This window comes from Sarcophilus harrisii, chromosome 4, assembly GCF_902635505.1.
Source record: "Sarcophilus harrisii chromosome 4, mSarHar1.11, whole genome shotgun sequence".
Classification (NCBI taxonomy): domain Eukaryota; kingdom Metazoa; phylum Chordata; class Mammalia; order Dasyuromorphia; family Dasyuridae; genus Sarcophilus; species Sarcophilus harrisii.
The window spans coordinates 249900471-249917813 of NC_045429.1; the positions used below are offsets into that span (position 1 = coordinate 249900471).

Sequence of the window (17343 nt, forward strand, 5' to 3'; positions counted from 1 at the left end):
ATCTTTCAAGAGCTCCCTCTTCTACCCTCTTTTATCTCATATCATTTATGTGCCTTCTTCACCATCTTCTTCTTCATCTGCATCCCACTAAAGAAGTTGTCTTACACATTTACAAAGGCTAACACTCCTACCTGCAGAAGTGGATCCTGCTTGAGCCTATCTCTTTCTACTAATTGCCTCCTCTGTTACACCATTTTATCACTTATTTTTAATTTCTTCCTTTCTACTGATTGCTTTCCTACTGCCTACAAACATACTCATACTTCCTCATTATCAAAAAAATCATCATTTGATTACTCACTTATTATTTTTCTATATCTCTTCTGACTTTGTGGCTGAACTTATTGAAAAAGCTATTTAAGGGACTCCATTTTCCTTTTTTTTTACACTCTCTTTTAATCTTGTAACAATGTTATTTCTGACCCCATCTTTCCACTGAAACTTTCTCCAAAGTTAACAGTGATATCTTAATTGCTAAATACAAGGGCCATTTCTAAATCCTTATTTTCCTTGATTCTCTCAGCCTTTGACACCATAGTTCATCTTCCTCTTCTAGAAACCTTTAATTCTCTAGTTTTCAGGATACCATTCTCTCTTTGTTCTCTTTTCTATCAGATTATTGCTTCTCAAGATCCTTTGGTGGATCCTTGCCAATACCATACTCTCTAAATAAAGATATCCCACAGGGTCCTATACTAGGTTCTCTTCCCAACTCTGCATTGTTTCAATTGGTGATTTCATTATTTCCCATCATTTTAATTACTGTCTTTTTGCTGATGATCCACAAATCTGTCTATCCTGCCATAACCTTTGTACTCACCTTCAAACTTGCATATCCAACTACCTTTTCAGATATATCAAACTATATTCTAGTAGACATATTTAATTCAACATGTCCAAAACTCAATTCATTATCTTTCCTCCTATATCCTCCCCCATTTACGTCTCTATTTATGTTCACAGCAACATTCTCCTCCTAGGCCTTCATACTCTCAACTGAAATGTTATGCTCTATTCCTCAATACCTTTCATACCCATATGCAATTCATTTCACCTGTCAATTTCACCTTTGCAAGATTTCTTGAATCTTCCCCTTTTTCTCCTTTGACATTAATACCATTCTGGTACAATCTTTCATCACCTCTTGCCTGGACTATTTTAAGTCCTAATAAATAGATAATAATAATAATAAAGTTCTAATAAAAGTACAAATTTCTACAAGAAGCCTTTTACAGCTCCTCTTGATTCCAGTTCCTTCCCTTTTAAATTACACACACACACACATTTGTAACACATAAGTATTACATATATACTCAGAGTCAATTTACTTATATTTCTTTGTTTATGGTCTTCTCTGTTAGATTGTAAATTTCTTGAGAACAAGAATTTTCTTTTGCCTCTTTTTGTATCCCCAAATCTTGCCAAAATGCCTAGTATACAGTAGAATTTTAATAAATATCTGTTGACTGGCACTATCCTCACAACAGTCTTGGAAATTTGGTGCTATTATTAGCTCCATTTCACAGTTGGGGAAATTGAGGCAGGTAAAGTTTAAATGACTTATTCAGGGTCATATAGCTAATACATATCTGACACTATTTGAACTCAGGAAATCCTTACTCCATGGGCAGCAATCTATCCACTGTTATCATCTAATTGTCTATATATATATACATATATATATATGTATATATATATATGAATATGATTAATTGTTATAGGATGTTGGTTATAAACCATTGATAGACCTATTTTTGATTTGAATTCCTCTTATTATATCCTGATATGATCATCAGTTCCCTCAATAAAGAAGCTTTAATAATGTCTTTGCAGAAATCTTTCTAATACATCTTTTCTAATTAATCATTGTAAGTGGTTTGTGGGCTTAAAATTCCATTTTTGTGTTCAATCATTCCACTGTGATAATTCTACCTAGTTCCTACTCCTAACAGATTAATATAAATGCTTCCCTTTTTAAACAAATTCAATTACTGTTTAAGTGTAAAAACTAGACATAAAAGTGAATAATATTTGACTTAATTAGAAATACTAATTATCTAGTGTATGGGCCTACAGTCAATTGTGTAAAAGTCTATTTTTTATCATCAGATACTACAGACAGTAAATAAAAAAGCAATGTTGTGATTCAGAATAAATAAGTAAATCATGTGAAGCAAGATTTATTTTGAAGAAAAAACTATTTCTGGAAGACAGGTTTAAGAAACATGGTGACAAAACTTAATTTTGAACCCCTTGAAAAGCAAAAGAAAGACAAATATTAATATTTATATATGTGTACCTATCTGTTCATGGTACCTTATATCACTCTTTAGAGGCAATGAGTATAAACTTATAAGATGCCTCAGTATTCACATACACACTCACACACACACACACACACACACACGCACGCACACACACTATGTTCTTCAAAATATAAAATTCATAGCTTTAAATCCAGAGGGAGCTTTGAAGTTCATATAAATGCCCTCATTCTACAGATGAGGAAATTGAGGCAAAGTGACTCTAGTATCATACAACTGGTAAATATCTACTATCATTGTTGTGAAAAATAATGGTGATATATAGGCAGCATTTTGATACTTATTACTTCTTTTTTTTAATGAAAAAGGTAACTCAAACACTATGAATGCATGCATTGATTGATTATGCTACTTTACAAATTTCTTAAAAACCAAGATACCAAGCATACTAAACATATCTTTAATAAGCCTATTTCTATTATATAGCATTAAATTTCCCCTGTTTCTTAAACTTCTTTAGCTAATGATGATAAGAGCTATAACTAAAGTGGGACAAGCAGTGTCTTGCATAAATAAAATCATAAATCTAATCTCAATCTTACATCCATCCATACAAAGATGTTCTAAGCTGTGTCAGGTTGAAATTTGCCAATAAGAGATAGAAAAAAGAATCCAAAAGCCATAGACTAAGGATCTTCCTTGCACTTTACAAAGCATTTTTTATCTTCAGGAATTCCATATCATAATGAGGAGTGAAAAAATATGTATTAAGTGATTATGACATGTTTTTAAAAAGGTGATACATTGGATAAAGCCCTGAACTTGGAATTCGGAAGATTTATCTTCAAGGTTTCAATCTAACCAAAATTGAAAGCATACAAAAGCAAAGCAAAACAAAAAAAGAAACCAGAATTTTAAATTTTGTACAATTTTAGCATATAACACTGTTTCTGACACATAGTCAATGCATAAAAAGGGTTTATTTACTTGAAATGCTTGTAAGTTTTTTTTTTTTTAATAGAACTTCTTTGTTTTCCCTTTGCTATCATTTTTCTTGCTTTGACAGCAAAAGAAAAATTTAGCAAGCAAAAATCTCTACCATTTGCTTATGAATGCTGTGCTATGGCAAGTGTCAAAAAATATTCCCAGGTTTTTCAATTTTTTAAAAAAATTTGTACTTTTAAATAAAATTTATTTGTTAATTAAAATAGTCTATATTATTTAGTAACTGTTTTCATTTTAAAAAATAAAGTAAAATTCTGTCAGTGCACTTCTTAATCTGAGTGTTTATTTTTGCTTGCTAGCTACATGACAAATGATAAATGACCTCCCTGGATCTCAGTTTCTTCATCTATAAAATGAAGATCTCTATGATTTCAATAACCTAGAAGAGCACTTGTAGGTCAGCTAGTCCAAATCAGAATCAAAAACTGAAAGCCTGAGAATTTTAATTGCCTTGATCCATGTGTAGTATGTGCTAGAGCACAAATATTAACCCAAATTCAACGCTCTGTCCACTGTACCACTACACAGTCACAAAACTGTTATTCTTATTGTAAGGTATTTTAGAACAAAAAAGTTTAGGAAATGTACAAATTATTTCTATTATGGTTTATGTTTAAAACTCTAAGACCTTCACATCAAAATTTTTAATTTTGTTGTCTTTTTTTTTCTTTTCTTTTTTTTTTTTTTTTTTTTTTTTTTTTTTTTTTTTTTTTTTTTTTTTTTTTTTTTTTTTTTTTTTTTTTTTTTTTTTTTTTTAGGATTACAATGATGAAATTCGCCAGGAACAATTGCGTGAGTTATCTTATTTGAATGGCTCAGAGGACTCAAGTCGTGGAAGAGGTATTAGAGGAAGAGGAATCCGAATACCTCCTACAGCTCCTTCAAGGTACTTTTGTTCATTTTGCAATCAAAAATGAATTTAAAGATTGACATATATAATTTGACTCTGGACAAATCCCTAAGATTATAAATTACAGTCTGTGGTATCAATTGCAGAAAAGGTAGCAACCTGAATAAGGAGGAGTTATCTGATTCAAGATTTTCCTATATAAATGAAATTTCACTCTTATAATCTTGATTGCAAAGATGTTCCAATCTGTCAGGTTGAGGTTTGCAGATGAGAGCTAGAAACAAGATTCAAAATCCATAGTCTGAGTATTCTCCTTGCATTTCACAAACCATTTCCCATCTTTGGGATTTCCACAAAACATTGAGGAGTGAAAAAAAATTTATTAAGTGATAACCAAATGTTAGGAAAAGAGCAGCCAGATGATACAGCGGATAAAGCCATGAACAGATTCAAGAAGACTTATTTTCAAATCTGACTTTAGACACTGACTAGTAGTATGACCCTAGATCAGTCCTTAAAAACCTATTTGCCTAAAATTCCTTATGTGTAAAATGACCTGGAAAATGAAATGACAAACCATTTCAGTGTCTTTGCCAAGAAAACCTTCTAAGGGATCATGAAGATTCAGATATGATTGAAAGGTTACTCAACATTCAACTATTAAGATGCTAAGAGCTTGGTAGATATCTCATATAATTTTCAAACAATTTTGTGTACTATTATTCCCATTTTACAATTGAGGAAATTGAGATAGAAAAAAGTTAAGTGAGTTGACCAACCTGGCCAGGTCACAGTTTATAAGTATACAAGGCCAGATTTATATTTTAGTTCTTCTTTAGTCAAGTCTCATTACTCTACCCCACTGCCCAGTATATCCACTTAACATCATCATTGGTAACATGAGAAAGAAAATTATTGCTGTGACATGAATTACTATGCCAAGAGTATCTAACAATAAAAATGTGTTAGTGGAAAGAATACTGAATATGCTTGTATTTGAAAATGTTACTGAATCGGTATAGATTAAATAAATATATTGACAGAAACAAGGTCAAAAAGTCAGAAGAAATGCTCTTTTCATATATTGTTGCTAAAACTCATTGGAAATTCAGATATATTTCATCTTGTAAAATTATCAACAATCAAGCAGATACTATGGATATTATAATATTGATATTATACTACTGTGTTTGGGTGTTCAGGGAAAGCTAATAACTCTAATGTAGGGATTGCCAAGCCCAAGAATGCTAAGCAGACACACTTAAATAAACCATTTCAACAGATGAGCTAAACCAGCTTGAGGAAACCAAGGGGATGTTAAACCTATTGGTGAGCATTATTTCTAATGGAGAGAAACTAGATATATTCCCAGTAAGATCAGGGGTGAAACAAGGATGCCTGCTATAACCACTGTTATTCAGCATTGTACTAGAAAGTTGGCTTTAGCAATAAGAAAAAAAAAGAAATTAAAGGAACTAAAATAGGCAATGGAGAAATAAAGCTATCACTCTTTGCAGATGGTATGATGATATACTTAGAGAATCCTGGAAAATCATCCATAAACGTACTTGAAACAATTCAAAACTTTAGCAAAGTTTTGAATAACCCACACAAATCATCAGCATTTCTATATATTACTGACATAGTCCACCAGCAAGAGATAGAAAGAGAAATTTCATTTAAAATTATTGTAGACAAAATAAAATACTTGGGAGGGTCTATCTGCCAAGACAAAATCTATAGGAACATAATTACAAAGCACTTCTCACACAAAGTCAGTCTAAACAGTTGAAAAATATCAATTACTCATGGGTAGGCCAAGCTAATATAATAAAAATGACAATTTGGACTAAATTGGTCTACTTGTTCAGTGCCATACCAATCGATTACAAAAATTATTTTATAGAACTAGAAAAAATGATAATAAAATCCATCTGGAAAAAGAAAAAAGTCAAGAATATCAATTGAATTAATAAGAAAAAATGCAAAGGATGGTGGCTTAGCAGTAGCAAACTCTTTTATAAAGCAGTGGCCATCAAAGCCATTTGATACTGACTAAGAAATAATATGGTGGATAAGTGTTTGATTAGACAATAAAGAGACCAAGGACATCCACTGTATTGTTATTAATGGCAAGAGTCTTGACTTTCCACTGACTCATTGATTCTGATCTCCAATAATTCAGAAAGAGGGAGTGAGGCCAACAATTCATGCAGCTTTGTCACATTTAATTCCAATATATGGACAAGTAAGAAGACATTCCCTTAGCATTTTACAATTTTTACTTACCTCAAAGATCTAAGGTGGTGGACAAGTTAAAAAGCAGAGGTGTATATGTGTTATGAAGACATGAAGTTCTTCATCATCAAAATGCCAAAAGAAGACAAGCTTGTAATAGGGTAACAAACATCAGAGTAGACATAGATTATCAGATTATCAGACATGGCAGGGAGTCCTTGTGAGAAATGAAGTCAAAAACCACAATAACATTGATTATTTATTGGTAAAGATTTGTGTCTCATGAACTTTCATCATCAACATTATTTTTCCTTTATCTAAATGCAATAAAATTTGAATACACCCTCACAACAAAAATTGACATTTACTGGACTATGTCATTATAAAAAGAAACATACAGCATGTGAACAAAGGTGATTATATGATGCAAGTGAACCAATCATAGGTTTAGATTCCATAAGCTAAATATTCACATTCAAGAAAAAGAGTAGTACCAAAGTAAGATGACTACCAAAAGATATAATGTCAAATGATTAGAGTGCTTCTCCCTAGGAGAAAAATGTTGCTAACTTGGAAGAAAAAGTAAGTGAACATATGGCTGGCAACAGTGGAGCAGAAAAGGAAGAGGCAGATCTTAGATATTTGGTATATAGACTTGCGTTTATTTACCTGGGCAAGGACACACAAATATCAAGATTTGTTTGACCAAAAAAAAAAAAAAATGGGAAAAATTCAGAAGATGCTAAATGAAACTGGAAAATGAATTTGGAATAAGCAAAAAACAGAAATCAACCTTGACCATAGAAAGTACTGTGATGGCAGGGAAGACCAAAACACCAACTCAGACAAAGACAAAATGTCGACACAGGAAATTTCTTTTTTTTTTAAAGCTTTTTATTTACAAAACAAATTGTGTGGGTGATTTTTCAACATTGACCCTTGCAAAACCTTATGTTCCAAAATTTTCCCCTTCTTCCCCCAACCTCCTCCCCTAGATGGCAGGTAATCCAATACATATTAAATATGTTAAAATTTATGTTAAATCCAATATATGTATACATATTTATACAGTTATCATGCTACACAAGAAAAATTGGATCAAGAAGGGAAAAAAAGGTGAGAAAGAAAACCAAAAATGCAAGCGAACAACAACAGAGTGAAAATGCTGTTGTAGTTCATACAGTTCCCACACTCCTCTCTGACAAAGGAAATCTCAAAGAATGATATGAATTGCACTCAAGCCCAGAGAGCTTTTTTGGAACTGCTCATAAAAAATTTCAAAAGGAAAATGAGAAAGATAGAAGAAAAAAAATGAGAAAAGAAAGGAGAGCTATGCAGATAGTCAACAGCTGGGAAAAGGAAGGCATTTTCTTAAAAAATACAATTGGCCAAATGCCAAAAAAAAAAAAAAAAAAAAAATCCACTGAACAAAACACCTTCAAAAGTAAAACTTGATCAAACAGAAAAAGAAATACAAAAGCTAACTGAAGAAAACCATACAATAAAACTAGAACAGAGCAAATGGAAGCTAATTATTCTATGAGACATCAAGAATAAGTCAAACCAAAAAAAGGAAAAAAAAAAAAGGAAAATACTTCATTGGAAAAAAACAGCAGTCCTGGAAAATAGAGTTGGGAGAAACAATTTATTATTGGTCTACATTCTGGAGAGCAATTTGGAACTATGCTCAAAAAGTTATAAAACAGTGCATACCTTTTGATCCAGCAGTGTTCTACTGGACTTATATCCCAAAAAGATCTTAAAGAAGGGAAAGGGACCTGTATGTGCAAGAATGTTTGTGGTAGCCCTCTTTGTAATGGCCAAAAACTGGAAACAATTGGTGAATGGCTGAATAAATTGTGGTATATGAATATTATGGGATATTATTATTATTATTCTGTAAGAAATGACCAACAGGATGATTTCAGAAAGGCCTGGAGAGACTTACATGAACTGATGCTGAGTGAAATGAGCAAGACCAGGAGAGATCATTATACACTTCAACAACAATACTATATGATGATCAATTCTGATGGACCTGGCCATCTTCAGCAATGAGATGAACCAAATCAGTTCCAATGGAGCAATAATGAATTGAACCAGCTACACCCAGCGAAAGAACTCTGGGAGATGATTAAGAACCATTGCATTGAATTCCCAGTCCCTATATTTTTGCCTGCCTGCATTTTTGATTTCCTTCACAGGCTCATTGTACAATATTTCAGAGTCCGATTCTTTTTGTACAGCAAAATAATGATTTGGTCATGTATACTTATTTTGTATTTAATTTATACTTTAATATATTTAACATGTATTGGTCATCCTGCCATCTAGGGGAGGGGGTGGGGGGAAGGAGGGGAAACATTGGAACAAAAGGTTTGGCAATTGTAAAATTACCCATGAATATAACTTGTAAATAAAAAGCTATTAAAAATTTAAAAAAATTATTGGTCTACCTGAAGGCCATGAACAAAGAAAGAGCCTGGATAACTTTCTTTAAGAGATCATCAAGGAAAACTGTCCTGATATTTTGACAATACAGGGGGTAATGATCATTGAAAGAATCCATTGATCACCTTTGCAAAGAGCTCCCACAAGAAAAACCAAAAGAAACATTGTTGCAAAACATCTACAATCTCAAGGAAAAAGTACTGCAAGGTGCCAGACAAAAGCAATTCAAGTATCAAGAAACAGCAGTCAGAACTATCTAAGATCTTACAGCTTTTACAATAAAGAAGGGGAGGACCTGGATTATCATATTCCATAAGGCAAAGGACAGGACCTGGGATTACAAGAATGAATTAACTATCCAGTGATATTGAGCATTATCTTTATCAATAAAGTAAGAGACTTTCAATTATTTCTATTTAAAAAAAAAAAAAGCAGAACTAAACAGAAAATTTAATCTTTAAACATAGAAATTAAGAGAAACAAAGATAAAGAAGGGAAAATATAAATTATTTTCCCATGTTTATATCACTAGATGGGAAAATAATATCTGTAACTCTTGAGTATTATATCTCTTATTGGGGCAGTTAGAGGGGGATATCCATGTGAATGGTCTCTGGTGTGATGATATCAAAGAAAAAGACATTGAGGAATGAAAAAGAACTGTACTGAGAGAAGAAAAAGAGGTATAATGGGACAAATTAAATCACATGAAGAGGCACAAAAGACCTATTACAATCCAGGGAAAGAAGGGAGGGGTGTGAATACTGTATGGAACTTAATCTCATCAGTTTTGGTTCAAAAAGAGAATAGCATAATTATTTAATTGGGTAAAGAAATTTATCTTAATCTGTGAAGAAATAGAAGGAACAAAAGGAAATGTTGGATAGAAAGGAGGGCAGAAACACTAGGAGATAGGGGTAAAAGAAGGGGGAAAGAGAGATAGAAATAGGGCAGGTAGTGGACAAGGTGCATTAAAACACTACTAAGGAAGGATGGTGGAAAGAAAGAACAAAGGTATATAAAGCGGAGAAAATAGAATGGAGGGAAAGACAGAGCTGGTAACCTGTGAATGTGAGTGGGATGAACTCTTCCATAAAACAAGAAGATAGAAGAATGGGTAATAATAGAACAGTGTATTTAAAAAAAAAAAAAAGAATCCTACAATATGTTGTTTACAAGAAACACATTTGAAAAAGAGAGAGAGTGAAGTTAAAAGGGTGGAGCAGAATATGTTATGTTTCAACTAAAGCCAGAAAAGTAGGGGTAGCCATTCTGATCACAGATAAAGCAAAAGTAATAATCAATTTAATTAAAAGAAATAAGGTAGGAAAGTGGTGTGTGTGTGTGTATATATATACATATATATTTGTTTCTAGTGAATGTATTTATTTTTAATATGCATTGCTTTATGAATCATATTGGGAGAGAAAAATCAGCACAAAAGGGAAAAACCTAGGGAGAGATAAAAAAAAAAAAAAAAAAGAAAAGAAAACAAGTAGAGAATATAGCATGTATTGATTTACATTCAGTCTCCTTAGTTCTTTTTTTTTAATGCTGATGGCATTTTCTGTCCAAGGTCTATTGGAATTGTTTTCAATCACTGAACCACTAAAAAGAACCAAGTCTTTCATAGTTGATCATCACACATTCTTGCTATTATTGTATACAATATATTCCTGCTTCTTCTTGTTTCACTCACCATTAGTTCTTGTAAACCTTTCCAGGCCTTTATAAAATCAGCTTATCATTTTTACAGAAAATAATATCCCTTTACCTTCATTTGCCATTTATTCAGTCATTCCCCAATTGATGGACATATACTCATTTTTCAGTTCTTTGCTACTACAAAAAGAGCTGCTATAAAAGTTTTATGAAATCGGGAACCTTTTCCCTTTATTATGGTTTCCTTGGGATATAGACTATTTTTACTTTGCTGAAGCATAATAAATTCTGTTCCAGGCTTTCTTTTGCCCTTATTCTATATGTGCCTCTCTCTTTCAAATGTGGTGTGTGTTTTAAAAAACATATTGTAGGACTCTGGTTTTTTTAATCAACTCTACTCTTTGTTTCCATTTTTTGGGAGAGTTCTTCCGATTCACATTCATGATTATGATTACCAAATCTGTATTTTCCCAATTTTCTCTCCTGTATATATATATTTGTTCTCTTTTTGCACCCTGTCCTTAATCATGTTTTTTTTTATTCATCCCACCCACTGTCTTACTTCCTTTCACCTCTCTCCCCTTCTCTTATTAGTGTTTTTTTTTACCTACCCTACCCACAACCTTGTCATCTATAAACATTTCCCCCTTCCTTTATCTTTTTCCCTAGTGCTTCTGTCCTCCCTTCTATCCTGCCCTTCACTCTTTTTCCTCCTCTTACTTCTTTATAGGGTTAGATAAATTTCTATACCCAACTGAATGATTAAATTATTCACTCTTAGAGCCAAAACTAATGAGATCAAGCTTTACACAATGTTCATCCCAATTGCTTCTTTCCCTGGATTGTAATAGGTCTTTTGCACTTCTTCAGGTGAACTAATTGTCCCATTATACCTCCCTGTTGGTGCCTTTGTTCTTTAAAAGGTGGTGTTCTTTTTCCAAAACACAGCCAGGTGATAAAAGTTCAGATTTTTTATTATGTCCTTCAATATAGCCCAGTTAGCTCAGAGGCCTATCTCTCTGCTTGGTTCTAAGAGCTCCGCCTGAATGTCTCCAAATCCAAAGGTTTGTCCTTCCGACTCCAGCCAGCACCAAGGTAGAAGATACAATGAATCTCTGTTGCCTCGAAGATGGGGCTTGTGGGCTTCCTCACAGAGTGCTCCTCTCAGACCCCTGGGAATGTTCCCAAATAACCCTCCCAAGCTCTAAGAGCTTCCTATATATATATGATCTCCCAAAGGTTAACTCCTTCTGGAGAGAGAAGGATTCTGGGTTATCTCCCAGAGTGCTCTCTGGCCCTAAAAACTTCAAGGGAGGTGTGAATTCGGATATCTCATGCTAATCCCTGAAATCTCCCAAACATGTGAACTCCATTGAGTACTTAGATACTTATGAGCTCTCTAAACATGTGAACACAAGCATCATTTCTATTAGTTGTACTTAGTACCTCGTTTCAAGTTCTGGCCCAAAATATCTCCTTCTAATATCAAATCAATCATATTGAACCATGCCAAATTAGATAATTATTGTCTCTATCAACTCCAATGGCTTAACAGTTTGTAAATATTTCAACACCGCCCTTTTCTTCTTTTTCCAGTACAAACCTTCTTTAACCCTTTAATGTCTTTTTCTTTGATGTTATCACATCAGAGTCCATTCACAACCATACCCTCCATCCATATGATGCTTCTCACAGTGTGTCTCATTAACAAATACAATTCTCAATAGTTACAAATATTGTTTTCCTATCTAGGAATGTTAAATAATAACTTTAATATATATTTTCCCCCTGTTTACCTTTCTATGTTTCTCTTGAATCCTATGTTTAAAGATTAAATTTTCTATTTAGCTCTGGGTTTTTTCAATAAAAAATGATTAAAAGTTTGTTACTTCATTGAAGATCCATCACCTCCCCTGAAATATGAATGCTGAGTCTTGCTGGATGGTTAATTCTTGATTGTAACTATAGATCTTTTGCCTACCAGAATATGGTATTCTAGGCCCACCTAATCTTTATTTAAGAAGCTGCCAAATCCTGGGTAATCCTGACTGTTGCTCCTTGCTCCTTGGTATTTCAATTCTCTTTGTCTGGCAGCTTGCATTATTTTTTCCTTGAGATTGTAGTTCTAAGTTTTGCAACAATGTTTCTTGTGGTTTTCCTTGTGGAATCTCTTTTCAAAGCTGATTGATAGATTCTTTCAATGACTTTCCCCGCCTCCATTTCTAGAATATTGGAGTTTTCCTTAATGATCTCTTGAAGAGTACTACCTGGGTTTTTTGTTTTTTTATTTTTTTGGTTATAGCCTTCAGGTAGGCCAATAATTTTTAAATTGTCTCATCTGTATCTGTTTTCCAGATTGGCTGTTTGTCCAATGATAGATTTCACATTTTCTTCCATTTTTTTTAGTTTGTTTGACTGATTCTTGCTGTCTCCCAGTGTCATTAGCTTCCATTTGCACTGTTGTAGTTTTTAATTTGTGATTTTTTTCAGTTAGTTTTTGTATATTATTTCCCATTTGATAAATTCTACTTTTTTAGGAGTTTTCTTCATACAATTTATTTCCTTCCTTTTCCAAGCTGTTGACTAATGTTGACATACATATCATTTCCTTTCTCATTTTTTTCTATCGCTCTTATTTGTCTTTTAAAGTGTTTTATGAGCATTTCCAAGAAGCATCTTTGCACTTGAGACCCATACACACCATTCTTTGAGATTTCTTCTGTGAACATTTTGTCCCCGTCTGAGTTTGTTTTAATTTTCCCTATCATCATAGTAGCTTTCTATGGTCATGGTTCTTTTCTGTTTATTTCTCTTTTTTTTTCCTTTTCTTTTGGCATTTCTTCTTTTATTATTTTTATGGTTATGTTCTGTACTTAGGATAAAAGGGGTACTGTCTTAGGCTTCCTGTCCAGCTCTCAGTCTTGGTTTTGAGTACAGGGGCCTTTTGTTTTACAGTATCTTCTTGAGCTTTTCAGGAAACAGTCCGGTTTCACAGTTTGCCTGAGCTGAGACTGGAAGCTTACTCACTGATTTGCTCCTCTACTGAACCAGGATTGAGCATCTTGTTGATTTGCTGTGATTAAGATCCTTTCACCAGCTTTCCCAGAATCTACATGATCTACATGGAGAGTGGTTTCATTCCCCAAGACTCTGTTCAGAGGTTTGGTTTCATATGGTTTTTGAGGGAAACTGAGAGAGCTTGAGCAGCTTTCAGCTTTATTCTTCTATCTTGGCCCTAACTTCAAAAGTCAGGAAAGTATATTTTATTAAAGGGTATTAAAAACAATGAAGTAGTAACAACACTAAATGTATATACAAGTAGAGAAGCAAAATATCAAAAGAAGATATTTAAATCATTTACAGCATGAGAGAGCAAAAATATATTGGTGAAGCACCTCAACTTTCCCCTCTCAGAATTAGACAAATTTAACCACAAAATAAATAAGAAAGTAACTAGGGAGTTACTAGAAAATCTAGATATGATAGATTTCTACAGAAAATTGAATAGTGACATAAAAGAATATACTTTTTTTTTTGCTATCCTACATTTTTAATTAAAGCTTTTTTATTTACAAAACATATGCATGGGTAATTTTTCCAACATTGACCCTTGCAAAACCTTTTGTTCCAAATTTTCCCTTCCTTTCCCCCAACCCCTCCCCTAATTGGAAAATAGTTTAATACATGTTAAATGTTGAAATACATGTTAGATCCAATATATGTATACATATTTATACAGTTACCTTGTTGTACAAGAAAAATAAAGTCAAGAAGGAAAAACTGAGAAAGAAAACAAAATGGAACCAACTAACAACAAAAAGAGTGAAAATGCTATGTTGTGTTCCACACTCAGTTCCCACAGTCCTCTCTCTGGATAAAGATGGCTCTCTTTATCACTGAACAAGTGGAACTGGTTTGAATCAACTCACTGTTGAAGAGAACCATGTCCATCAGAACTGATCATTGAATACTCTTGTTGCTGCTGTGTATTTTCACTTAGCTCATTTCATTTAGCATCAATTCATGTAGGTCTCTCCAAGCTTCTCTGAAATCATCCTGTAGGTCATTTCTTACAGAACAATAGTATTCCATAGTTTTCATATAGTATAATTTATTCAGTGATTCTCCAGTTCATGGGCATCCATTCAGTTTCCAATTTCATGCTACTTCAAAGAGGGCTGCCACAAACATATTTTGCACATGTGGGTCCCTTTACCTCCTTTAAGATCTCTTTGGTGTATAATTCCAATAGAAACAATGCTGGATCAAAGGGTATTCACAGTTTGATAACTTTTTGAGCATAGTTCCAAATTGCTCTCCAGAATAGTTAGATTCTTTCACAATTCCACTAACAATGTATCAGTGTCCCAGTTTTCCCACATCCCCTCCAACATTCATCATTATCTTTTCCTGTCATCTTACACAATCTGACAGGTATATAGTGGTATCTCAGAGTTGTCTTAATTTGCATTTCTCTGATCAATAGTGATTTGGAACACCTTTTCATGTGGCTATAAAGTTTCAATTTCTTCATCTGAAAATTGTCTGTTCATATCCTTTGATCATTTATCAATTGGAGAAAGGCTTGAACTATTATAAATTTGAGTCAATTCTTTATATATTTTAGATATAAGGCCTTTATCAGATGCTTTGAATGTAAAAATGTTTTCCCAGTTTATTGATTCCCTTCTAATTTTGTGTGCATTAATTTTGTTTGTACAAAAACAATTTAACTTAATGATCTGTAGTTCTTCTTTGGTCACAGATTCCTTCCTCCTTCACAAATCTGAAAGGTAAACTATCCTATATTCTTCTAATTTGTTTATAATATCATTCTTTATGTCTAGATCATAAAGCCATTTCAACCTTATCTTGATATACAGTATTAGATGTCAGTCTATGCCTACTTTCTGCCATACTAGTTTCCAATTTTCCCAGAAGTTTTTGTCAAATAGTGAATTCTTATCCCAAAAACTGGGTCCTTTGGGTTTGTCAAATACTAGATTGTTATAGTGATTGGATATTTTGTTCTGTGAACCTAACCTATTCCACTGATAAGTTTCTCTATTTCTTAGCTAGTACCAAATGGTTTTGATGACAACTGCTTTATAATATAGTTTTAGATCTGGTACAGCTAGGCCACCTTCATTTACTTTTCCCTTCACTAATAAGGAATATATCTTTTTTTCTCAGCAGTACATGGAACCTACACAAAAACTGGCCTTATATTAGGGCATAAAAACCTCACAGTCAAATTCAGAAAGGTAGAAATTGTAAAAGTTTCCTTTTCAGACCAAGATGCAACAAAAATTATATTCAATAAAGGACCAGGGAAAGATCAACTAAAAAACAAAAATTAAATAATCTAATTCTAAAAAATGAATTAGTTAAAAAACAAATCAAAGAAACAATCCATAATTTCGTCCAAGTGAATGGCAATAATGAGACAACATACCAAAATGTATGAGATGCAGTTATTAAGGGAAATTTTATATCTCTATAGAACTATATGAATAAAATAGAAAAAGAAGATGAATTGGGTATGCAACTGAAAAAAGCTTTAAAAAGAACAAATTAAATAGTGATTCATACCAAGAATATAGGACTGGTTTAATATCAGAAAAACTACTGCCACAATCAATCATATCAATAACACCAACAGAATTCATCTGACAATTTCAATAAATGCAGACAAATTACAGCACCCATTCCTATTAACTGGAGAGCATAGGAATAAAGGGAGTTTTCCTTGAAATAATAAGCAATTTGTAAGTAAAACCAACAATAAGCATTATTTGTAATGAAAAGAAACTGGATGCATTCCCAATAAGATTGGGGTGAAACAAGGATTACCATTTATCACCATTATTGTTCAAGAAATAAATTAAAGGAATTAGAATAGGAAATGAGGAAATAAAACTATCGCTCTTTGCAGATGATATGATTGTATACTTAGAGAATGCCAAAAAATTATTCCAAAACCTACTTGAACCAATTACCAGTTTAGCAAAGTTACAGGATATAAAATAAAACCACACAAATCATCAGAATTTTTCCATATTATTGACAAAGCCTAGCAGGAAGACATAGAAAGAGAAATTCCATTTAAAATAACTGCAGACAAAATAAAATATTTGGGTGTCTAATTGTCAAAGCAAACCTAGGAACTATATGAATACAATTACAAACCAATTCTCATGCAAATAAAGTTTCATCCAAACAATTGGAAAAATATCAACTGCTCATGGGTTGGCCAAATTAAAATAATAAAAATGACAATTCTTCCTAAATTGCTCTACTTGGTTAGTACCATACCAATTAAACTGCTAAAAAGAGCATTTCATAGAGCTGGAAAAAGTAATAACAAAATTCACCTGGAACAATAAAAGGTCAACAATATAAAGGGAAATGATGAAAAAAATATATACAAAGAATGGTAACCTAGCAATACCAGACTAAAACTCTATTATAAGGCAGCAGTCAACAAAATCACTTGATACTAACTAAAAATATAATTGTGGATCTGCGGAATAGGTCAGATATACATGACACAATAATCAGTGCCTATAGTAAAGTAGTATTTGATAAAGCTCCAAACTCAGCTTCTAGTTTAAGAACCCATTATTTGATTAAAAAAAAAAGATTTCCTGGGAAAACTGGAAAACAGTATGTCAGAAACTTGGAATAGATCTACCTCTCACACCCCATACCAAAATAAAGTCAAAATAGGTAAATGATTTGGGCATAAAGATGTCCATCTCTATAATGAAAAAGGAAATAGCTTGTCCAGTGAAAATCATAGGCAAAGAAGGATGAAAGTAGAGGTTCTCTCTCTTAGTAATTGCTGACATGATTCTTGGCAGAGACTTTCTT

General features: G+C 32.8%; 1 protein-coding gene across 2 annotated transcripts in view; it reads left to right on the forward strand.

Annotated features, from left to right (window-relative positions):
• The window catches only part of KHDRBS2 (KH RNA binding domain containing, signal transduction associated 2), an 847635-nt gene that overhangs the window by 592031 nt on the left and 238261 nt on the right, over positions 1–17343 (forward strand). For both annotated transcript variants that reach the window (XR_004233669.1, XM_031964686.1), the window contains exon 5: positions 4028–4155. Coding sequence is in view for 1 of the 2 variants with exons in the window: in XM_031964686.1 (XP_031820546.1) it covers positions 4028–4155 (128 nt within the window). In the remaining variant the exon portion in view is untranslated. The remainder of the gene's footprint in view (positions 1–4027; positions 4156–17343) is intronic.